Source organism: Chlorocebus sabaeus, chromosome 24, assembly GCF_047675955.1.
Source record: "Chlorocebus sabaeus isolate Y175 chromosome 24, mChlSab1.0.hap1, whole genome shotgun sequence".
NCBI lineage: Eukaryota > Metazoa > Chordata > Mammalia > Primates > Cercopithecidae > Chlorocebus > Chlorocebus sabaeus.
Window position 1 is genome coordinate 65,134,729 of NC_132927.1, and position 25,442 is coordinate 65,160,170.

Below are 25,442 nucleotides of genomic sequence, written 5' to 3' on the forward strand. Positions count from 1 at the left end.
ATTTTGAGTTATAAAGTAATATTACATATATGATGATAATGACAAATTAGAAAATGAATAAAAACTTGTGAAGGAAAGGCCGTGTCTTTATTGAAGTGGAAATGTTTAATATGTAAAATTACTCTTAGTCTTTGAGTTAATTGAGTTAAGAAAAGTCAGTCAGAAATAAAGTACATATACCGTTATTATAGGAAATTCTTTTCCCTTGATAAAGAGTAGTAATTTATAACAAAGAAAGCAGTTATGCAGCATCATCTTTGTAGAATGAAGCTTAAGAAGTCATCTGTATATGTACGTATTTTTTTCTTTTTTAGCTTGGACTATTCTCAGAGAAATAATTTTCTATCCTTGTAGCTTTTTAGGACTGTCAAAAAATGATAAAAATTATGTACTCTTAATTAGTAATTTATCAGGCATCTCAATAAGGATTACTCAAACCACATAGCGGCATGCCAACTACATTCGTAATTATTACTACTCAAAGATTAAGTGTTCCTTCAAATTAAAGAGAAAATGAGAGGCAGAGGGAGAGGGAGAAAGGGAAAGAGAAGGAGAGGAAGAAAAAGAGAAAGAGAAAAATAAAGGAAGGTGTCCATGACCGTTTCAGTATATAAACCTTGAGGGTGAGCTTGCAATAATTCAGAGACAGGAGCACTTATCTTCCGGAAACTGGTTTAAGCCTAGCTCAGGTTTTTAGCTGAAATCTCTGAGCATAAGTGCTGAGCTCATTCCTAATCTCAGTTCTAATGGTGTTTAACATATGTGTTTACTAAATACCAAACACTAGAGAAAATTAAAATGGACACTAGCTGCACAGACTTAAGTTTAAGTCTGAAAAAGAGATGCCATTTGGTAGACAGAGAATTAGCCTGTAATAATGCTGCTGATTTTTTTTCTTAAATTCTTGTTTGGCAGCAATCCAGTTGACTTCACTTAGTAAAATTGTAAAGCTATCCTTACTTCCCTTTCTTTTATGAGAGTGGAGTATTGAAAGCAACTCACATGGAATATCTGGTTCCCGACCCTTTAAGGCCACTTACTTGAAGGGACTGTCTGCCTAGTTGATACCATTGCTATATTTTGACCAGAGAGTCTGTCAATGGAAGCATTTTTCTCAATTAAATTAAGATGCATCCAGGACAGACCTGGTCTGTTACTAGATTTAGCCTGAACTAGATTTTGTGCTTTTTTAGTATGTTGTAGAAATAATGCCAGGTTTTCCTGTCCTTGGCCCCCAGCTTGCCTTGACCCACCAGGACTCATTTTTAATATAGGCATATTGCTTGGGGTGTCTAGGGTGACCCTATGACACTGTCTTTGATGCTATAACATCCTTTTCATGGCAGTGGTAGCACCAACTGCATTCTTAACTTTTCTTTCTTTATAACAGAAAAAATGGAGGGATTGTTATAGGTTTTTTTTTTTTTTTTAAAGAAACACCTTGTCTTCATTTTTTAAAAAAATTGGTTGCCTCCAAGTCTTCTTTGTTAGTAACCTTGATATCTTCTAGGGATGTTAGCCTCTTTGCAAGTGTAACATGATAGTATTATGGAAAAAGGTAATGCCAATAAGAGTAAATGCTTATTTGTTTAGAGGAGTTGAGTGAAATATTGGAAATAAGTGTTCTTAGCCCTGGCTGTCCATGCGAGTTATCTGAGGGCTTTAAAAAATACAAGATCAGGGCTTTGCCATCCCCCCAACTTTGATTTAATTTAAGTGGTCTGATCTGCGCCCCACCACCAGGTGTTCCCAATGTCCAGCTTGGCCGAGTAGTATCCTGCTAAAGAAACCTGAATATTCTGAATCATAGAGTTACTATAAATACCATCTAAGGAGAAATAGCTTTAAAAATTAAGCAAAAAACACCTCACTTTACCCTTGTACTCTACTTTGTTTCAGTAGAAACTTCCAGTTTTTTTATGTCTAAATTGTCCTTATTAATATCATAATCACTGTATAATATATGTAGAGAGTGTAAAGAATTGTCTCCATCTGTTTTATGACAATGCTGAAGTTGGTCTTTAAGTTGGTCTTAAACTTTTCATTTGTCTTTCTAATAAAATATATAATATGAAAAAAATGTTTAATTCTTTGAGCATTCTAGTTTGTAGTCTGTTAAAACCAGAATCAGTTGTAAATAGTAATATTTTAAAATGAGTGATTGTAACAAAAGATGGATAGGCCCTTTTATCTATAAATCCAAGGCTTTAGAGTGCTTTTGTTAACATAAAATTTAAAAAACATCTAATGTATTTTTGACACTTTTTTCTTCACAGGCTTTGTTTGAGTATATCTTTCATCATGAAAATGATGTTAAGACTGTAAGTTTTGAATTCATGCTATTTTCTTTTGAAATTTTTCTGACTTTATAAGTCTAGATTCTGAAATATTCTATTTCTGACCTTATAAACAGATGAAATTATTAAAGATTGGAGAATTATTAATACTTTAAAATCCACCCTCCGTTTCAGTGGGAAAATGTGTATAAATACACAAGCGATAAGAACTATGCCTGGTTCATAGAGTATGTAGATCTCCAATAAATGGGAAGATACAGATAATTGAGAATACTGCATAACGTGCTTGTGTTAAAGTTATAGTTTTTATGCTAATGGTATTGTTGATCCATTTATTTCCTTAATCCATGTAGTATATTCTAGGTTTACTAATGCACGTATTTCTGTTATTTTTGTGGTGTGTCCTTTTCCCCTGTCTTTAACATTTTGTGATCAAAGATTTCAAACATACAAAAGTAGAGGGAATCATCTTCATGGCCTCTTAACAGAGAATTTTAAAGTTACATGCGTATGACTTCTCAAATTGTTTTGATTTTTGCATGCTTATATGCAAATGAACACAAGCAGAACAACTTTGGTCAAATGTAGTTCATTCTACAGTGTCTGATTGCATGTTTTCTCATTTTCCTATTAGTTCCAGGAAAAAGGCTTTATATCCATATATTAAGCATTTAGGAAAATAAAAATGTTTTCCTTAATTGTGTTTTCTTTTTTTCTTCTTCTTTTTATTTTGAGACAGAGTCTTACTCTGTCACCCAGGCTGGAATGCAGTGGCATTATCATGGCTCACTGCAGCCTTGACTTCCCAGGCTCAGGCGATCCTCCCATCTCAGCCTCCCAAGTAACTTTGACCACAGGCATGTGACACCATGCCTAGCTAAAAAAAAAAAAAAAAAAAAAAATTATCTATAGAGACATGCTCTCCCTATGTTGCCCAGGCTGGTCTTGAATTCCTGGCCTTAAGTGATCCTCCTGCCTCAGCCTCCCAAAGTGCTGGGATTTCAGGTATGAGCCACCATAGCCATCCCCTTAATTGTGTTTTTTATGTGTCAACCACTAGCTATACACTAGGAGACCTAATAAAAAATATGATACTTTTTCCTGCCTCTACAAGCCATGTAATCTAGCTGAAGAAATGAAATGGACATAAATGAAATAATTAAAGAGGTAACTGTCAAACTGTGAAGTTGTTACCAAGTAGGAAAAGGAAAAATTCAGAAGGGATGATATTAGTAAAGATCCATAAAATAAGTAGGATGTATGGAAAGGAGGAAAAAGAAATGTAAAGAAAGGGCAAAAATAAGAATAAGATATGGAATGATCAATAAATAGGCCTTATCCTAGAAAATAGGAGTTCCACAGGGACATTTTAAAGAAGGAGGTGACAGAACTTGATGATAGATTTGATACGGGGAACAAAGGAAAGACTGACAGGTCAAATCTGCCTCCTAAAGATGCTGTGAGAAGAGTGACAGTTTTATTAGCAGAAATGGGATAATTAGGGAAGGAAGTCAGTTTGTGAAGAAGCTGACTAAGTGACTTGAAGGCGTTTTGAGTTTGAAATGACAAAAGACTATCTAAGTGGAGATACCATTGCATGTGTTGGGAGATGTGACATTGAAATCTAGGGGACTGATTTGTGGGCCACATATACAGAATGCGGTGTTCATAGATGTGGTTATATAGGGAAAAAAAAAATATGAAGGTTGGGACAACTGAGAAACCATGCACATTTCTGGAAACGAAAGTCAGCCATCTTAACTTCATAAAAAGCTGGTGAGAGGCTTTCAGCATGATGATATATAAAATTATGTGGTCAAACTGTAATTAAAAAGCATTAGAATGCTATTCCATTTCATAAATTAGTAAATCTCGAATGACTAAAGTATCATAAAGTGATACTCTTATATTTGGAAGATTAATGCATATCAGGGGCATCTATTCTTTCATCCAATATATGTTTGAACCACAGTTCCAGCCCTGAGATCACACAGTGAAACAAGCAGACAAAGTCTCTGCTCTTTTAGAGATAATATTCTGGTTGGGCAAGGAATAGAAACAAATAAACTTTAAAATGTATGAAGTCTCATGGGCTAATGAGTACTGTAACAACAAAGAAGCAGGAAAACAGGTAAGGGAATAAATAATGACATCGGGGAGGATGCTATTTTGGATGGAGTGGGGAGTGGTTATTGAAGTCTTCTGAACAGAAAGCATGTGGCTCAGTGGCTGAATTCCAGCACTTTGGGAGGCCGAGGCAGGTGTATCACTTGAGCCCAGGAGTTCGAGACCAGCCTAGGCAACGTGGTGAAACCCTGTCCTACAAAAAATACAAAAGTTAGCCAGGCGTGGTGGCACGTGCTTGTAGTCCCAGCTATTCTAGAGGGGTAGAGCTGTAGTCCCGGCTACTCTGGGAGGATCACCTGAACCCAGGGAGGTCAAGGCTGCAGTGAGCCATGATCATGCCACTGCACTGCAGCTTGGGTGACAGAGTGAGACTCTGTGTCAAAAATAAAAAGAAAGAAAAGAAAACATTTCAACAGACACCTGAATGAAGGGGGAGAGGAACCACATCATTATGTGTAGGAAGGGCATTTTCAAAGAGCTTTAATGTGAAGGCCCTGAATAGAAGCATGCTTGGGTTGCTTAAGGAACAGCAAGAAGGCCAGTGTGGCTGAGTGAGGCCTGTGAGGAGGAAGAGTTGTTGGTGGTGAGTTCAGAAGCTAGACAGATCATAAGCCATTTGTAGTTCATGGTAACAATGTTTTTCATTAATAGATTCATCTTGAGGATGTAGTTCTACATCTTGGAATTTACCCATTCTTTTTGAGGAATAAAAATCACATTGAAAAAAATGTAAGATTTATCCCCTGCACTACTACACTTATGTTCTAAAGATTCTAAGGATTAGCAGACTTTAATTTTATATTATGTTAGTATCCTAGTTCTTCATGCATATGGACTTAACAAAATTTGATTTTAAACAGATAGAGTAGTAACATTTAAACTTTTTATTTTAAGCAGCAAAATCCTTTTCTTCAAGTGAAATCTTATCTAGACCCTAGTATGTAAAACACACAAAAGTCGAGCTACTTGAATTATAGCACGGCTAGCAAACTTAGAACATATCCATCAGCCCTCCTCCTTGCTCCTCCCACCCCATGATCTTCTGCCTCTCAAATATTAGGGCTCTTGGGTAGTTCCTATATTAGGCTCTGTTTCTAAATTACCTGGGGAATTATTAAATAAGGACTTCTGGATCTGTGCTAGACTTCCTGAGTCAGAATCCTCAAGGGTACATCTGGCGAATCTGTTGTTAATAAAAGCTCTGCAGGCAATGCTAATTTTCAGGCAGAATTGGAAAATACTGCTGTAGAATATAGTAGTTTAAAAACCAGTGATTAATAGAAGGGTGTAATGCCAGGTGTTCCCGTGTAGTAAAATAGACCTGGGGAATACTAGCAGAACTCAAAAACCAGAGCTCCCTATAGCAAACAAAATAAGAGGAGGTGTGTTACCTGTCTCAATGAAAGAAATCAGCAAATGAAGAGAAAAGAGACAACAAACATGACTCAAATATATCTCATTAACACGGAGGTGATAGTAAAAACTATTGAGAACTGGAGTCCCCATTTATAAATTATATATTTTTATTCTTGGTAACAGTGACTCTCTTAAAACACCAAAATCAAGCAATATTGAACAAAATTGTTGACTCTTTTTGAAATCCATCTTTATAATTCATTAAATGGCACTCGAGAAAATTTGTCTGGGGACTTTATTTTAGATATTTAATCAATGAAGAATTTAAAAAATTTAAACTAGCAAACAATAGGGTATTTCATAAATTTGGTTGGATTTGTGAAACAATCACAAAAAAAAAGACTCACTGATGCGTATGTGTAATCCCTATCCAGTGGACAGAAACAAAATCAGAAGTAAAAGGGCAATAGAAGGGGGAATTACATACATGAAGCATGATTTTGAAATATTGGTATTTATCATGTATAAAAAAAGCTGATCTTGGCTGGGTGCAGTGGTTCACACCTGTAATCCCAACACTGTGGGAGGCTGAGGTGGGTGGATCACCTGAGGTCAGGAGTTTGAGACAAGCCTGGCCAGCGTGGTGAAACTCTACTAAAAATACAAAAATTAGCTGGAAGTGGTGGCGGGCGCCTGTAATCCCAGCTACTCAGGAGGCTGAGGCAGGAGAATCGCTTGAACCCGGGAGGCGGAGTTTGCAATGAGCCCAGATCACGCCATTGCACTTTAGCCTGGGCGACAAGAGCAAAACTCCATCTCAAAAAAAAAAAAAAAAAAAAAAAAAGCTTGATCTTAATTTTTGAAAGATTTTTATGAAAATAGAAATGACCCAAAACCAGACAACTTACATTAGAAAAAATGCTGGTAAATAAGCACATTAGAGGTGTACTTTCTTAATAACAACAAAAATATAAAATAAAGAGGCTTTGGCCTTTGAGTTTTATATTTATGAAATTAGAAAAAAAATCCTGGGGGAGAGTACATTAGATAGCCATAAAGATATTTCCTCAATTTGTTTCAGTAATTTCAATTCTCAGGAGATTGCAGGAAAAAGTAAAGTGCTGTATTTGCAATGGTGTTCATTGCATCTTTAGGTATAGTGGCAAAACTGCTGGGAAAACAACCTAAATGTTTAATAATAGGGAATGAGTTTGGTAAATTATAATAAATAGCATAATGGAATCTTATGTAGCCATTAAAAACCATAATTATAAACACTAGGCAGAAACATGAAAAGTGTTTATTTTATAATGTTAAGCCAAAAGTATGCCATTTAGTATGTTAAACAGAAGTATAACTCTAAAAATATTTTGTATTTATGACAGATACTAGAAGGTATTACTTAAACATTAAAATGGTAGTATTTTGAGGTTAAGATGCATTCATTCTACAAATATTTGTTGAACGCCTATGTTGTACCTCATGGTACTAATGGAGATTAAGTCTAATTTTACCTTTGTTTTAAAATTTTTCAACAGTAATGTTATAGTAACTTTACATTTATAAAATGAATTATAAATTAGGGGCAATAATATGTTAAAATGCTGCCGATTTGTACTCTCCTTGTGATTTTCATCTGCTTACCCCCCATATACATACATTTTTGTAGAACATAAAATGGAGCAATTTGTTATTATTTAGTGAAAAACACAAATTGTTCCTTGTTTTCCATTTTATTTACTAATTCATATATTGATATATGCATTGATTATTCTTTAAACAATAATGATTGGGTTGTGTATATTGGTACTTTGATGGGTGCTAGGGGTGCTGAGTCGGACAGATGTCTTGTTCCATTTCTCACTCTGGTATGGTCTTGCCACATTATAGTGCTGTTGTGGATCAGGTTGTTCCATTAAAATGTCATTCTTGCTTTTACCAGAAATGTTATCTTCTGAATGGAAGGATTTAGATAATGAGTATAAAGCATGTATTTTTATATCTTACATATATTTTGTAACTTTAGCTGGAAAAAGAAAAAAGGAATTCTGTTTTTTTAACATGTTAAGAAATCAGAGGTGTTTTTATATTTAGATTCCTTGGGTGGCCTCCAAATTTCTCTTTAAAGAAAGTATTTCACACAAATACAGAGACTACTATAGACCAATATAAGAAATACCTTGAAATGGTGTTTAAATATTAAGAAAGTATAAAACTGATTCTCCATGGAAAACGATTTTTCTGTCTTTGAGCTTTTAGTGCTTTTCTTATGTTGTGGGCGTCGGCAGTATCAACAAAACTCAAGTTTTGGTGGGCTGGTGATTCCATGTTTATCTACAGACAAATAGGAAGAATACTGTAGAGGTAGAGAACGCCATGAAGTGGTATTTACATTTTAAGGAAAAGTTATCTCTGGAAAACTGTTTTTGCCTTTGAGTATTTAATAACTCCCTTTCCCCACCTTTCCCTTTTTGGACAATATTGTTGGTATTGACAAAACTAAAATGGCATGTGAGTCGGTTATTCTGCAATCTTTGTTTCCACATGCTCTTTAATTTCATCATTTTGAAATTGTTACAACTATAACATAGTGAAAGGATGACTTTTTTAAAACTTAGATCTGCCAAAATTCCTTCTACTTTTGGACGTTTGTAAACTTATTACTTTAAAAAATGACATTCTGAGCTTTTATTAATATCTAGATATTGGTTTTACGAAATCATCTAAAGATCATTAAATTTAAGTCATAGTTATTTATTTTAAAAATTTGGGAATGGTTATAGAAATATAGATCTTCTGTCACCACTTAAAAATTTTAAGGTTAATAGCTTTTAATTATGAATCTTATTACTATGACAGTTTTGTTTGGTTCTTAAGGTATTGTCAACAGAAGTCAGAAACAAAGATTATAATTAAGTCAGTCAACAGATAGTTCTTGAATACCTCTTCTGTGCACAGCAATATTCCAGAACAACAGCAGAGATGTAAAAGAGGAGTATCTGTCCTCAGGGAGCTTGTCAGCCACTTAAAATTGTCCCAAATGGGCCAGGAATGGTGGCTCACACCTGTAAGCCCAGCACTTTGGGAGGCTGACGCAGGTGGATCAACTTGAGGCCAAGAGTTCAAGACTAGCCTGGCCGACATGGGGTGAAACCATGTCTCTACTAAAAACATAAAAAATTAGCTGGGCATGGTGGCACATACCTGTAATCCCAGCTATTCAAGAGGCTGAGGCATGAAAATTGCTTGAGCCTGGGAGCTGGAGGTGTTGAGATTGTGCCACTGCACTCCATCCAGCTTGAGCAACATAGCAAGACCGTATCAAAAAAAGAAAGGAAAGAAATTGTCACAAATGTTTTTCTTTAGTGCAGTGAGGACAGAAAAACCAAATTCTGCCAAAATATTTAGAGGTTTATTCTGAGTCAGTATGAGTGACCTCGGTCTGGGGATACATAGTCTCAAGAGGTCCTGAGAAAATGTGCCCAAGGCAATTGGGTTACAGTTTGGCTTTATACATTTCAGGAAAGTATGGGAATTGCAGGTAGAATCATAAATCAATACATGGAAGGTATACATTGATTGGGCCTGAAAATTCTGTACATCTTGAAGCCATGGCTTACATGTCATTGGTGGGTTTTAGGGATTCTTTAGGTGGCAATTAGGTAATCTTTGTCTAAAGACTTGAAGTCAGTATATAGGGATGTTTAAGATTAGGGGGTGTCTGCCATCTCTCATGTGATGCTGTACTACAGTCAGATTGGAAAGTAGGCCACATTATACCAGGTTAGTTTAAAAAAATTGTTTAATGAGATTTTATGGTTTATAGGGTGTGACTCCCCAAGCCTCCTTGGAAAGGATTTGGGGCAAGAGAAAAAAAGGTCAGAGTTCTGTCCTTAGCAGCCTGAGTCTTCGTCATTATAATTTCTTTTTGCCATTTTTTTTCTGTATCAATAATTTATATTAATATCCTTAACTGGATTAGTACAAACATATGGGTTCTCCACAGGATGACTTGTTTTAGGACCAACTATGCAGGCAAAACCAGCAGCCTGTAAGAAGCACTAAATCTAACCTTGGGAATTTAGAATACATAAAAAATTTTTGCATGACATCTTTTTCTAAAAAATAGAAGGTCTGTTTATACTAAGCATGAGAATGACTATGATCTATTTGCTGGAAAAGGTCTTTATAAAGATCAAGTTAAAATGTTTAGATATTTACCATGTATGCCTTTGAGCTGGCTGAAAATACATTTTTCTAGTATATCTGAAAATAATGCTAATTGAAGTTATACTTTTCTCCTCATTTTTTTGGTTTCATTTTTATTCCTGGCTGGGGGCAGGGTGGTGGGGGAGAATAATAAGCATATGAAAGTAGTGTGTGGCTTGTTTTTAATTTTCATAGCTTTCAAGTAGAGATGCTGATTTTTCAAGTCCATTAGAGGCTCAGCATGGTGCCACCATTTCTTTATAAGTAGTTTGCATATTTAGAGATCTCCCCTGGAGAAAGAGAAGATGGGGAACACAAGGAAAAATAATTAATTATACAGTAAGAGATTTAAGGAACTCTTCTGCATTCATTTCAGAAAAGAGTTGATATTAAGAAGTGGACAGTAATCTGGATGTGTTTTGAGATAATAGAACTGAAAATCTAAGAGTTACTTTAACTGAGCTCTTGGATATCATGATTATATTAACACTAGGTAAAGAATAAAAAATTTTCAGCCTTGAGAGAAAAATAGTATTATAAAAAGTCAGAATTCTCTCTTAACTAGTAGCCCCAGCTTCTATTAATCACATCTTTATCTGAGCTTCAAATTTCTGCAAAGACTGATTTGCTTTCCCTTTGTCAAAAATGGTTTCTACTTCCTCTATATAAAATTCTAATTCTTACTTAGTCACCTCTTGTCTAATCTTGAATAAACAATAGAGGGAACAAACTTGAGAGTATTAAAGATATGGGGTAAACAAATGTAAAATAGGAAAGCAATTGAAGAGAAGATCTTTTTCAGTTTTCAGCAAAGGGGAGTCTGCTGCTTAGAATTTACTGGGATGTAAGGTGATGTCAGAAAAGTGGAATGATAGTTGTTGAAGACAGCAGTCGTCCAAATACTTAAGTTCCTCTCACTCTTCTTCATGATCCCATTTTCCAAATCTTTTCTCTACCTGCTTTCTTAATCTTTCTTTCTTTTTCTACATCTGTCTTGAAAGTGGACACTGCCCCTGGATCTGGCTTACACACCAAAGACTTGACTGCCACGGAGTTTGGAGGCATTTTGAATCATTATACAGTAGATAAGTCAGAGGGAGTGGGTAAAAACTTAGGCATTTTTTAATATCAGTTTTGTGTCTTGTATATTAAAATTATATTCAAATATATTGTACATCTGCTTCCCTTTGATGAGTGTTTTTATCTCATCTGCTATTAGCCCTCTGGTCTGGAACTGATTAGCGAAAATTGGTGGGGCCATCTGGAAACATGAGCAACTTGAGTTTCTGTCTGATTTCTAATGCACGTTTTGACTGGTGCTAATTATATGGTCTATTTCATTATTTGTTTTCCTGACTGCTTATTGTTAGAAAAGAAAATACTAATCTAATGAATTGTTTTCAAAGGCTTTGGATCTGGCTGCCCTCTCCACAGAGCATTCTCAGTACAAGGACTGGTGGTGGAAGGTACAGATTGGAAAATGTTACTACAGGTAAATTTCATTATTTTTGAAGGGCCTAGAAGTGGCCATGTATTTTAGGGTCTCAAATCTGATACTTTTTTGGAGGGTAGATTTTCCCATGAAGAAACGAGAACTGGGTCTTTGGCTTACTTGATAAAGCGTTTACTTAACAATCACAGGGTAGCAATAAGAATTGATACCTTTAGAATAATAAAACTTTTGAGCTGGGAGAGGGAAGCTTTGAGACCATCAGGCCCAATTCCCCTTTTCACATGAGGAAGCTGAGGCCAAGAGAGTGGTTGTAATTTGCATCAGGAGCTAGTGAGTAACAGACCAGGGACTAGAACCAAGTCTGCTGATTTCTACTTCTGTTCTCTTGGTAATCAGATCTTTTATTTAGACCCATGCCTCACATCTGTAAAACACTTCACAGTTAAGAGATACTTTGTTCCTACATTGTACCATTTCACTTAAGTCTCACTGCACCTTGTAGGTAGTGGCTATTGTTAGTCCTTTCTCCAGATGAGAAAAATTGAGCCTCACGAAGATAGAGTGATTTGTCCAAATTCACGTAAACAGTAAGTGGCAGAACAGGAACTTGAGCTCACTTTCTGATGCCAATTATCTTGCTGTTTCCACAATTCCATATTGTTTCTCTAGGACCTGAATATTCTTATATTCTCTTAATGTTTAAATGTATTTTAAAGCAAATTAACTGAAAGATCAGAAGAATCATAATGAATTTTATGAATATTTATAGAGCAACTAGTAAATAAGATCTGAAACTTGTTGCTGATATTGAAATGCGTATAGAACATTTGGAAAAATAGAAACAAATGAACAATTCTATTTTATAAATATAAATATCGTATTATTAAAATAGGGTAGACTTCAGTTACTATGAACACACTTCAATATTTATAAGCTTCAGTTTTCATTCAAGTACTGTGAGAAAAAAGAAGACTATAAATGGGATAAAAAGCATGTTTATTGTTCTGCCATTGAAATTAAGACTACTTTCCATTTAGATATTTCACATAGAACTCTAAAGTGTTTTTTCCTGCTGCTAGATGGAAAAAGTGTTTTCTGCTAAAAGGTAATTTTAGACCATTATATCATTAAACTCTTATGAATGTAATTCCTGGAGACAATCTTGAAATCTTGGGCTGCCAAGCAAAACCTTCAGAAATGCTTGATAATTAAAGGAAAGCAAAACTCTGATTGCTTTTGCCATCCATAGATGATGGCATTTAAATGAGTGTACCTTGTCATATTAAAGTATCCTTCTTTTCTGTTCTTTAATACCTGCCCATCTTTATGACATATTCAGTATTCTTTCATTTACACATTCATTCACTCAGTAACATATTTAATGGGCAGCTACTCTGCCAGGAACTGAGAGTACAAAGATTAGATTGTCCCTTCTTTCAAATGGTTTACAATAGAATGGAAGAGAGGCCAGTAAATAATTACAGGTTAAGTATTTCTTATCTGAAATGCTTGGGAACAGAAGTGTTTCAGATTTTGTGTTTTTTCAGATTTTAGAATATTTGCATATATATAATGAGATATCTTGGGGATGGGACCAGGTTTAAAGATGAAATTCACGTATGTTTCATGTAAACCTTATACACATAGGCTGAAGGTAATTTGGTGTAATATTTTATTTTAGTTTATTTTTTAGAGATAGGGTCTTGCTCTTTCACCCAGGCTGGAGTGTAGTTGTATGATTATGGCTCACTGCAGCCTCAATCTCCTAGGCTTAAGCCATCCTCCTGCCTCAGTCTCCCAAGTAGCTGGGATTACAGGCACATGCCACCATGCCCAGCTAATTTTTTAAAACTTTCTTTTTTTTATAGAGACAGGTTCTTGCTATGTTGCCCAAGGTGGTCTTGAACCCCGGGCCTCACACCATCCTCCCGCCTTGGCATCCTAAGGTGCTGGGATTATAGGCATGAGCCACTGCATCCAGCCATACTCCCATTATTATATCCTTTTCAATGAAACCAAATTCAGCATTCCCTAACCTGCTGTGTACTTTACTGCCTATGTACTTATGTTCATGGTTTAATTTTATTTTGGAAATGTCCCTCTTCCCTGCACATCTAGCTGTTGAAATCTTGCCTGTTTACTATCTCCCTGAACCTCCTCTGTGCTCTCAAAGCACTTTTTTTCCTGATTGACCATAATATGATTAAATTTATTTGTGAACATGTTTTGTTTCATTCTTTGATTATCATTGCTTTAAGGACATGGCTGTTACCTTCTTCATTTTTCATCTCCTTACCATCATGAAATAAGCATACAGTTGACACTTTACAATTTTGTTAAATTTAAGTTGGAGAGAAAAAGTTGGCAACTGGACTCTGACTCTTTGATATTGGCTGGTGTTTATGAACTTGACTGATTTTTTTGCCTTGACTTTCTTTAAACATGGCATGCTCCATTTTCTTTCCACAAGAATTCATGTGGTAGATTGCTTTTTGATAGTATTAGATGAAGTTATCTCTTAAGGCTGTAGTAATAAAAAACATGGTTCTTTGACTTTCATGTAGCTCAATATCTCTGATTATATTTTTAGTTTTTAAATTTATCTTTCTATCTCCATTGTTTTTAAAATAATCTATTTCTGTTTTCATATTCTTGTTTTATATGTATCTTTTTATTGTAATCCCTTTTAAATGATTTTTGGAAAGAAACAAGTTAGATAAAAATACACAGACTCTCATGGATATTTTAAATTAATGGAATTTAGTGACTGTGTTTCAGTCACGTGTTTAAGACTTGCATGCACGGCCAGGCATGGTGGCTCATACCTGTAATCCCAGCACTTTGGGAGGCCAAGGTGGGAAGATAGCTTGAGCCCAGGAGTTTGCAGGCAGCCTTGGCAACAAGGTGAGACCCTGTCTTTACGAAAACAAAATACAGAAGTTAGCCAGGCCTAGTGGTACATGTCAGTAATCCCAGCTACTTGGGAGGCTGAGGCAGAGGATTGCTTGAGCCCCAGAGGGCAAGGCTGTGGTGTGCTGTGATCCCACCATTGCCCTCCAGCCTGGGCGACAGAGACTCTATCTCAAAAGAAATAAAAAGATTTTCATGTTCAGTTGATGTTATGTACATAAATATGTTGTTTTTCAGAACTTTAGAGTTCTTTGACCTTTAGCCTTTAACCACTTTCATCCCAAGGCCTCCAGTAGCTATTTGGGCATCAGCCACACCAATGCTTAAGGTTTAGGTTATGAAAAATGATCAAAGCTCTTCTTTCAAGCCTTTAAATGAAAATAGCACAATGGAGCATACTGTCTATCATTTTGATTTTATTTCACAAAATGAAACATTATCGTAGCTGAGTAGCTCTCAGATAGCTAAAAATGAGTGATTATGAGTAAGCCTAACGGGTCTATTCAGGACATGAATGAATAGACCTGTTGAAAGTTGTGTGTTTTAATGATTGAATCAGTGGCAACAAATTCTTTCCTGGGTATAAGAGGTAGGCACTACTTACATCAGGACAATCATATTTAGGCAGAGAGCAAATCTCAGATGGATAGACTAGGACAATCAGTATCAGATATCTAATAAGGGAAAACAAGATTTCTAGAATAATAAAATGGTATAACTATATTACCCCAGTGTTAATTATTATTCGGTCAAAATAACTTTTAAAGATAGCTTTAAAAAATGTGCTTTTGTCTCAGAGCAGAAGATGTTTTCAAATAAATGTCATCCTTCAGCTCTTCCAGTAATATGGAGACTCTAAGCATTTATTCAGGTCACTTGCCATATGTCCAGCTGATCATAAGCTCTTTGGGTGGTGAACTGATGTGACCTGGCTTACTAGCAGCTATTATCTTAGTCCTGCTGTGACTAGGCTTCAGACAGACTCCTTACATACCATTTGGGGGTTAGAAGCCAGTGAATATGGGAGATAGGCAACTTATTGCTAAACTGTATAAATAAACATGTTAATTTATGTGTATGTGCAACATTACCTTCCTTGGTATGTGCTTCCTCTTATAATTTGTCTCTATTCATCCTCAGGGTATGATGTAGTGTTTATTTTTAAGTTGAATGTCTAATTCTTAAAATTGCTATTTGTAGGTTGGGAATGTATCGTGAAGCAGAAAAACAGTTTAAATCAGCCCTGAAGCAGCAGGAAATGGTAGATACATTTCTGTACTTGGCAAAAGTAAGTAGATCTTAATTTGAGTGAAATCTGCCTTCTCAGAATAAATGTTTAAATTCTGGCCATTGCATGAGGAGAGTAAACAGCTTCTTCAGGAATATTTGGCAAGTTACTATGTTTAGATTTAACTTGTTTTTCTTTAGAGCAAGGGAAAAAATGAGAACATATGGAGGGTAACTGTCTCATAAGAAATTAATTGTCATGAAAAATAAGAAGACCCATTTGAAAGATTGCCCATTAAGACAGGAGAAAATACCATAGGCTCACTACTCGCGTAGATAACAGGCCCCAGTGAGGCCTTATTTTCTACAGAACATTTGTATCCCACTTGAGCACGTAGTAGAGAACAGGGACTGTGTTTATGTAGTTCCTAGTTACTCGGCTGAGGCATAATAATAAAAATAATACTTCTCCTTTATTGATCACCTACTCAGTGTAAAACATTTTATCATGTTCATTATATATGCAGTTTAATTTAACCCTCACAATAACCCTGCAAAGGTGAGTTTTATCATTTCCTTTGTACTCTTAAGGAAAATTAAATTTAAAGAGGGGTAAGTTTTTCAGGGTCACTTGGTGGTTAGGAGTTAGCATTCGGATCCAGGTCTTTCTGACTCCAGACCTATTCACTGCTGCAGTGCCATCTGCAGCCCTACAGCAGAAATGATGGGGCCACCTAGAATTTTCTTGCTTTTTTTTTTTTTTTTTTTTTTTTTTGAGATGGAGTCTTGCTCTGTTGCCCAGGCTGGAGTACAGTGGCATGATCTCAGCTCACTATAACCTGTGCCTCCTGGATTCCAGTGATTCTCCTGCCTCAGCCTCCCAAGTAGCTGGAATTACAGGTGCACGTCACCATGCCCAGCTAATTTTTGTGTTTTTAGTAGAGGTGGGGTTTCACCATGCTGGCCAGGCTGGTCTTGAGCTGCCGGCCTCAAGTGATCTGCCTGCCTCGGCCTCTTAAAGTGCTGGGATTACAGGTGGGAGCCACCATGCCTGGCCAGAATTTTCAACAGTGGGGTGAAGTTACCTCTTGACCCTCACCGAGGCTATTTTGAAAGAAAAACACAAGTGGTGGTGATGACATGATTTTGCTTTATCTGTTAGAGTTTCTTAAATTAAAAAATGTGGTAAAGGAGATTCAAAAGAAGATGAGATATAAAAGGAAGTGCTACTAGTTCCTAAATATGGGAATAAAAATTAACATATGAAAAAGAAGCAAAATGAAAGTTATATAAATTTACTGTGCTAGTCTTAGTATGTTTTAATGACTTTCAAAAATGTTTGAAACTATCTGGTATCTAACTTTATCTTCTATATATGATATATTCAACTTAAACAATTTTTTTTTTTTCTGAGTTAGAGTCTCACTCTGTCACCCATCCTGGAGTGCAGTGGCATTATCACAACTCACTGCAGCCTTGACTTCCCACGTTCAGACGATCCTCCCATCTCAGCCTCCTGAGTAGCTGGGACCACAGGTCACTGTGCCTGGATAATTTTTTTTTTTTTTTTGGTAGAGATGGAATCTTGCTGTGTTGCACAGGCTGGTCTCCAACTCCTGGCCTCAAGCGATCCTCTAGTCTCAGCCTCCCAAAATGCTGGGATTACAGGTGTAAGCCATCATGCCCAGCCTACACTTAAAGTCTTGAAGAAGTTTCTAGGCATCATAGTAAACTTTTTGGAAAGAACTAGAAATTAAGGCTGAAGTCATACTATTTGACTATCATCTTAATTGATAATCACTTACTATGTCGTTGAAAAAATATGCTTTTTATTTAACTCTTGTTAAATACATGACTTCACCTGTTTTTCCATAAATTGATTTGTTTAAATCTATTATTCCCTACACAACTATATAGAGGTAAAATATACAGTTTTTCTTTAATGTATGAATGGTTGGTTATTATGTAATAGAGGTCAAGCAGATTTTAGTTTTGTCACAATGACACATGCACGCGTATGTTCATTGCAGCACTATTCACAATAACAAAGACATAGAATTAACTTAAATGCCCATCAATGACAGACTGGATAACGAAAATGTGGTACATATACACTGGAATACTATGCAGCCATAAAAAAGAATGAGAGCATGTCCTTTGAAGGAACATGGATGGAGCTGGAGGCCATTATCGTCAGCAAGCTAACGCAGAAACAGAAAACTAAATACCGCATGTTCTCACTTATAAGTGGGAGCTAACTGATGAGAACACATGGACACATAGAGGGGAGCAGCAGATACTGGGGCCTCTGAGAGGGTGTAAGGAGGGAGAGGAGCAGAAAAAATGACTAATGAGTATTAGGCTTAATTCCTGGGTGATGAAATAATCTGTACAACAAACTCCCCATGATATGAGTTTACCTATATAACAAACCTGCACATGTACCCTGAAATTAAAAGTTAAAAAATGAAAGAGCTCTGGCATGGTGACTTGTGCCTATAATCCCTGCACTTTGTGAGGCTGAGGCTGGAGCATTGCTTGAGTCCTGGAGTTTGAGACCAGCCTGGGCAACATAGTGAGACCCATCTCTTTAAAAAAGAAATGTGTATATATATGTGTGTATATATTTTTATATATTAATACAATATATTTAATTTATATAAAAATATATAAAATTATATAATTATAAATATATAAAAATAATATACACATATAATCATATAGTATAAATATGTAATATATAATATAATAAATATATAATATAATATAAATATATAATAACTATATATAATGTTTATTATAATGTATACTATTATATAGTAATATAATATAAATATTTTTATATAATATATATTTACATATGTTATATATATACACAAAGGAAAGAGATCAAGCAGATTTTAAGAACATTGTTTTTTAAAGTTCTTAATTGTTAATTTAAAAATTAAACCTTTTAGATTATGTAAATACTAATTATATATTATTTGTTATATTTTTAAAGTATAGAACGTGTACAGTTCAAAAGCGTATAAGTAAAAACTGAAAAGTTATTATCCATACCTCTCTCTCTAATCTCAAACTTTAATGATAAATACTTTAGTTTTCTGTTGTATCCCTTTGGGTTTTTTCTCAAAACACACTCTTACTGTTTAGAAAGTGGATCCGAAAATCATGAAAAAAGTGTCATAATCTTATGTTGTCATACGTAAAATAGTAATACTGTTTTAGACATTCCTATTAAGTATATGGTTTATTCCTTCTAATGTTCTAATTGCTAATGAAGTGGAAGCCATTATGTGCTAACTTGCTTAACTCCCTGACCTCATGAACCTGTGTCCTCTCTTGTTTTGGAGGGGCCTGTCCACTGCCTGTCTCTCTCAGGCCTTGTTCCATGGGTCGTCTCCTCTTTATTCAGCATATTTAACCTCAGTCTCCTAATTGGTTTCTTAATGCCAGCCTATAGCATACTCATGTCTGTTCTATCCTAAAAAGGTTTTCCCTCGATTCTTTCTTGTTTAGTTACTATTGCTAGTCTCTGGCATAGTAAGCTCACAGTAAGCATTTGTTAGAGAATAAATGAATGAATGCTTTATATATAACATGTGGAGATAAAACTATAACATCATTATTGAAAATTAATCCTGCACATTTTTGAAAATTCTCTTCTTCTCCTTCTCCTCCTCCTCCTCCTCCTCCTCCTCCTCCTCCTCCTCCTCCTCCTCCTCCTCCTCCTTCTCCTTCTTATTTTAAAGACAGGATTTCACTCTGTTACCCAGGCTGGAGTGCAGTGGTGCAGTCACGGCTCACTGCAGCCTTGACCTCCCAGGCTCTAGTGATCCTCCCATCTCAGCCTCCCAAATAGCTGGGACTACAGGAACACACCAACATGCCCAGCTAATATTTGTATTTTTTGTAGAGATGGGGTTTCACCGTGTTGCTCAGGTTGGTCTTAAACTTCTTCTATTCTCAAGCAATCCAACCACCTCAGCCTCCTAAAATGCTGGGATTACAGGTATGAGCCACCATGCCCGACTGCAAATTCTTTACTGTAGTATCTAGGAGATAATTTGTTACTAATCAATAATGATAAATGTCATAACAAATATTATTTTAAGAATCTATACTTTTATTGAAATGTATCTTGTTTTTAGGTTTATGTCTCATTGGATCAACCTGTGACTGCTTTAAATCTTTTCAAACAAGGCTTAGATAAGTTTCCAGGAGAAGTAACTCTGCTCTGTGGAATTGCAAGAATCTATGAGGTAATTCATGTAATTTTTTTTTTTTATTGATACACCATGGTTGTACATATTTTTGTGGTACATGTATATTTTAATTCCTGTATACAATGTGTAATGATCAAATCAGGGTAACTGAGTTATCTGTCACCTCAAGCATTTATCTTTTCTTTGTGTTGGGAACATTACAATTCTTCTTTTCTAGCTATTTTGAAATATACAGTAAATTATTGTTAACCATAATTTCCCTACTGTACTATCAAATAGTAGAACTTACTCTTTCTGTCTAAATATTTTTGTACCCCTTAACCAACTTCTCTTCATCCTCCAGTCTCCCCACACCCTTCCTAGCCTCTGGTAACCATAATTTTACTTTTTCCCTCCACGAGATTCACTTTTTCAGCTACTGCACGAGCGAGAACATGTGGCACTTTTCTTTTTGTGCCTGGCTTATTTCACTTAACATAATGACTTCCAGTTCCATTCATGTTCCTGCAAATGACAGGATTTTATCCTTTTTTATGGCTCAGTATTACTTTATTGTGTCTATATACCACATTTTCTTTATCCATTCATCTACTGATGGACACTCAGGTTGATTCCACATCTTGGCTATTGTGAATAGTGCTGCAATAAACATGGGATATCTCTTTGATATACAGACTTCCTTTCTTTTGGATATATATTCATCAGTGGGATTGCTGGATCATATGGTAGGTCTATTTTGAGTTTTTTTGTGGAAACTCCATACTGTTTTCCATAACAACTATACTACTTTGCATTCCCATCAACGGTGTACGAGCATTCATTCCCCTGCCTTCACATCCTTGCCAGCATTAGTTATTTTTTGTCATTTTGATGATAGCCCTTCTAACTGAGGTGAGATGATATTTCACTGTGGTTTTGATTTACATTTCCCTGATGATTAGTGATGTTGAGCATGTTTTCTTATACCCTTTGGCCATTTGTATGTCTTCTTTTGAGAAATGTCTATTCAAGTCTTTTGTCCATATTTAAATTGGATTGCTTGTTTTCTTGTTGAGTTATTTGAGTTCTATATTCTGGTAATTAATCCCTTCTTAGATGGTGTATTAGGTGATTCTTGCATTGCTATAATATTGGTATAAGAATAGATAAACAGTCCAATGGAACAGAATAGAAAGCCCCAAAATGTATCTACCACAAATGGACAAAAATTGATACTGACATTACATTACATACTCTCTCTCTTTCTCTTTCTCTTTCTCTTTTTCTTTCTCTTTCTCTCTCTCTCTCTCTGTCTCTATATATATATGTATGTATATATATATATTTAGAGATGGGTTCTCACTCTGTTGCCCAGGCTAGATCACAGTGGCGTAATCATAACTGACTGCAGCCTCCAAATTCCTAGGCTCCAGTGATCCTCCTATGTCAGCCTCCTGGGTAGCTGGGACTACAGGCTTGTGCCCCCATGTCCAGCTAATTTTTTTTTTTTTTTTTTTTTTACTTTTTGCAGAAATGAGGTCTTACTTTGTTGATCAGGCTGGTCTCGAACTCCTGGCTTCATGCTTATAAATTTTAGTCATGTCATCAAATTCCGTGAAAAGTACCATTGAGATTTCTTCGCTGCTGTGTAATTACTATAGTTTTACAATAATTCATGATATCAGGTTGGGCAAATCCTACCACCTTATTCTTCTTGTTTACAGTTGGTTTTCCTGGCCCTTTGCTCTTCCATAGGAATTGTAGGATTGGCCTATCAAGAACCATACAAATCCCTGGAGGTGTGTTGATTGGAATTACATTGAGTGTGTGAATGATGGGGAGTGGGTGAGGGGCTGCCTTTCTTCCCATTCTCAATCATGATATAACTCTCCATTTACTTAGGTCTTTTTTTGTTCTTCAGTGAATATTTTGTAATTATCTCCAGAAAGATGGTGTGTTGGCGGTCCCCCAGACCATGCTGAGATTCATTGATTTACTGGGACTGACAGGACTCAGATTTATTTCAGCAAAAGGATACAAAGTAAAATCAGTAAAAGGAAACAGCTCTTGGGGTAAAGTTCAGAGGAAACCAGGTACAAGCTTCCAAGAGCTCCCTCCCGGTGGAGTCACACAGGACACACTTAATTCTTCCAGCAGCGAGTTGTGACAACTCATGAGAAATGATGTCTACCAGGGAAGCTCATTAGAGACTCTGTATCCATGGTTACTATTGGATGCTGGTCATATAATCACACACTGTTTATCACACAGCAAACACTCCCAGAAGTAAACAGGCATTCAGCACAAACCGCACTGTTTATGCAAACAGGTTAGGTGTAGCAAGCTACGCGTATGATTTGGGGAAAGTTTCATATCAATGTAGAGAACCAGTCAAATTCCCAGATACAGGCCTTTCTAAGAATAGTGGTCTCAGGCCTGCTATGTTAACTTTTTTCTATGCAGGTGTATTTCTAGGTATAACTATGAATGGAATCCTTATTTTTTTTTCTCTTGTATTTTCTATTTGATTATTTCTGGTGGATAGGGATGTATTACTTTTTAAACATTTTTTTGATACTAGCAACTCTTTAAATTTTAAGATCTTGTTCGTAGGTCCTCTTGGATATTCTAAGTACATAAAACAATCATCATTTGCAAATACAGGTAGTTTCATCTCTTCCCTTCAATTATTTTACCATTTTTAAAATGTGTCTCATTGCTTAGGACTTCTAATATATCTTCGAACAGACACATCTCTGTTTCCTTGAAATTCCTTGAAAATGCTAGGTATGATATTTTGAAATCATTTTCTTAGAAAAGAATGGAATATATTAATAGCTGCTATACCTAGGTGATAGTGTATGAATGATTTTTTTATACTTTCTGTATTTTCCAGATTTTCCATAATAAACATGCATTACTTTTTAAATAAAAGTATTTTAACGTTGTCAAGAAAAACTATGATTTCCTTTTGAAATGTAATTTTTATAAATGTATAAATAGAAGACTTTGATAAATCAATAAAAATACTCTGGACTCTAAATTGAGTATGAATAAAACTTTGACCAACAAGCTAAACCAGTGGAATTCATGCTTGTTCTGGTGGTGACTGTGCCAGTGCAACTGGAGGTCTGACCTTTAGGCCCTTGCTTTCTGCTCATTTCTGCCCTTTTGCCCTTCTCTTCTTAGGCAGGAAGTGCTAGCAGAAAGAGCTAGAGAACTATCCCATCTTTATTGCATGGTTGCTGGTCAGAAGAATTCCTTCCAAGCCTCTGTTACAGTCACTGTTGCTGTGGCTGTGATATGGAGTAGCTCTGGAGTGGATTCCTTTTCTCAACCTTTCCCTGCTCTAAGTTGACTGAACACTTGAAGGAAGAAAGGAGTGGAGAGGAAAGCCTCTCAGTTGTAGGGAAAATCATGCACAAATAGAGTGATCAAAGACTAAGCACAGACTTGAAATAGTTGGTGGCAGTATTTCAGTCTTTTGCCTTGAATTTGCATAGTTAATTTCCCTTATGTCAAAGTTTAGCACACCAAAGTCAGATTTCCAGTGTATTCTTTTTCTCTTTATGTGACAATAGATGTTCAGTTAATCAGTAAATTGGTTTTAGCATTGCAGCCTGCACTGTGTATGCCTGTAGGGTTTTTGTTGTATACATCATGCTTGTCCCTGGCTGGAGGGATTCCATTCCTCTATGTTCTCTTCTTTTTATGTATCTTTCATTGTTGCAGATATCTTTTAAATATTGTCTATTTTAGGATGAATATGTCGAACTGCTTATTTTTCATTGTTTGTTTAAAATGATTTATCCTTGCCAGATTTCTTTGTTGGTTGTTTCAGTTTTTCTTGAGGTATTTTGTTTATTCATTTGAAAGACAGATCTTAATTTTAGCCGTTCTTTGTTGAAAGGCATTTGCAATTATAAGGCATAAGGCAATTGCATAACCTTACCCTGGAAATGTTATTCTAGGGGTCTTCAAACCTTACTGTGTATGAAATTACCTTGGGAGTGGATGGGAATCATGACCCATCCTCTTCCTCTGAATCAGAAGTCCTGGAAGCTGGGACTCAGGCATCTGGATTTTTAGCAAGCTCACTAGGTGATTGATTCTGATGTAAAACAAGATTTGAAAACTACTGCAGCATTCATTTTTTGCAATTATTTAATTTTATTTTAATCCCAGCACTTTGGGAGGCTGAGGTGGGTGGATCACCTGAGGTCGGGAGTTCAAGACCAACCTGACCAAAATGGAGAAACCTTGTCTCTGCTAAAATTACAAAATTAGCCTGGCTTGGTGGTACATGCCTGTAATCCCAGCTACTTGGGAGACTGAGGCAGGAGAATTGCTTGAACCCAGGAAGTGGAGGTTGCAGTGAGCCAAGATCGCGCCATTGCACTCCATTCTGGGCAACAAGAGGGAAACTCCATCTCAAAAATAATAATAATAATAATAATAATTTAAAAATCTAATTATAGATTTTGTATCTACAGTTTGTGAATTGGATAAAAAATAACCACTGTAAAAATCACTTGATACCAAATTTATTATATTCTTGAAGTGGCATTTATATACTTGAAAATGTTATTTTAAGTCTACATTAATAAAATCTATTCTAGAACTAGTAAAATTTAAACAAATCTGATAAAGGAATAAAGAAACAAAATAGACCGGCTGTGGTGGCTCACACCTGTAATCCCAGCACTTTGGGAGGCCGAAGCGGGCAGATCACGAGGTCAGGAGATCGAGACCATCCTGGCTAACATGGTGAAACCCCGTCTCTACTAAAAATACAAAAAATTAGCTGGGCGTGGTGGCGGGCGCCTGTAGTCCCAGCTACACGGGAGGCTGAGGCAGGAGAATGATGTGAACCCAGGAGGTGAAGCTGGCAGTGAGCCGAGATTGTGCCACTGCACTCCAGCCTGGGCGACAGAGTGAGACTCCGTCTCAAAAAAACAAAAAAATAAAGAAACAATATAGAATCAGTGTGTGTTCATATATATGAAAATTTAAGATGTGATAAAGATGGCCTATTAAGCCGATTGCATTACTTGGTTATTTAATAAATAGTTTAAAAATAGAGCTAGTTGAGTAATGGTTTATACTATTCATTACTGCTAGATTTAAAATTTTAAAGATTTAAAACTTCAAAAAATGAAACCCTGAAAGTTCCAGAAGTAAACACAGATGAATTATTTGTATAAATTGGAATGAGGAAGATTTTTCTAATCATGACACAAAGTTAGAAAGCCATAATGGCAAAGATTGATAAATTTGAGAATGTAAAAGTTAAGTTTTCTATATGGCAAAAACAAAAAATAGAAACCAAATCCACATACAACAAAACAAAAGGTAAAAATATCAAACAGGGAAAATAATTGGCATACCTGGGACAGACAAAAGACTGCTTTTGATTTCCTCAAACTACACATTGCTTAAAAATTGCTGAAATTGGGAGATTTAAACACACACACACACAAATTCTCATCTATTTAGTCAAGAATGTAAACATGGAAACGAGGTATTTCCATGTCATGGTGTGGCTTTTCCTTAGGGTCTTGTTTCCTTTCAGCCTACACAGTGGCCATTCACCCTCTCCATGAAAGTAAGATCACCACAGAGATGAGACAACCACCAAGTTCCAGCTGCATTGACTAA

At 35.9% G+C, this 25,442-nt stretch overlaps 1 protein-coding gene across 2 annotated transcripts in view; it reads left to right on the forward strand.

Moving 5' to 3' along the window:
* The window catches only part of TTC8 (tetratricopeptide repeat domain 8), a 54,382-nt gene that overhangs the window by 17,604 nt on the left and 11,336 nt on the right, over positions 1 to 25,442 (forward strand). For both annotated transcript variants that reach the window (XM_007987548.3, XM_007987547.3), the window contains 4 exons: positions 2,277 to 2,321; positions 11,396 to 11,481; positions 15,553 to 15,640; positions 19,731 to 19,841. In XM_007987548.3, the coding sequence (XP_007985739.1) occupies positions 2,277 to 2,321; positions 11,396 to 11,481; positions 15,553 to 15,640; positions 19,731 to 19,841 (330 nt within the window). The remainder of the gene's footprint in view (positions 1 to 2,276; positions 2,322 to 11,395; positions 11,482 to 15,552; positions 15,641 to 19,730; positions 19,842 to 25,442) is intronic.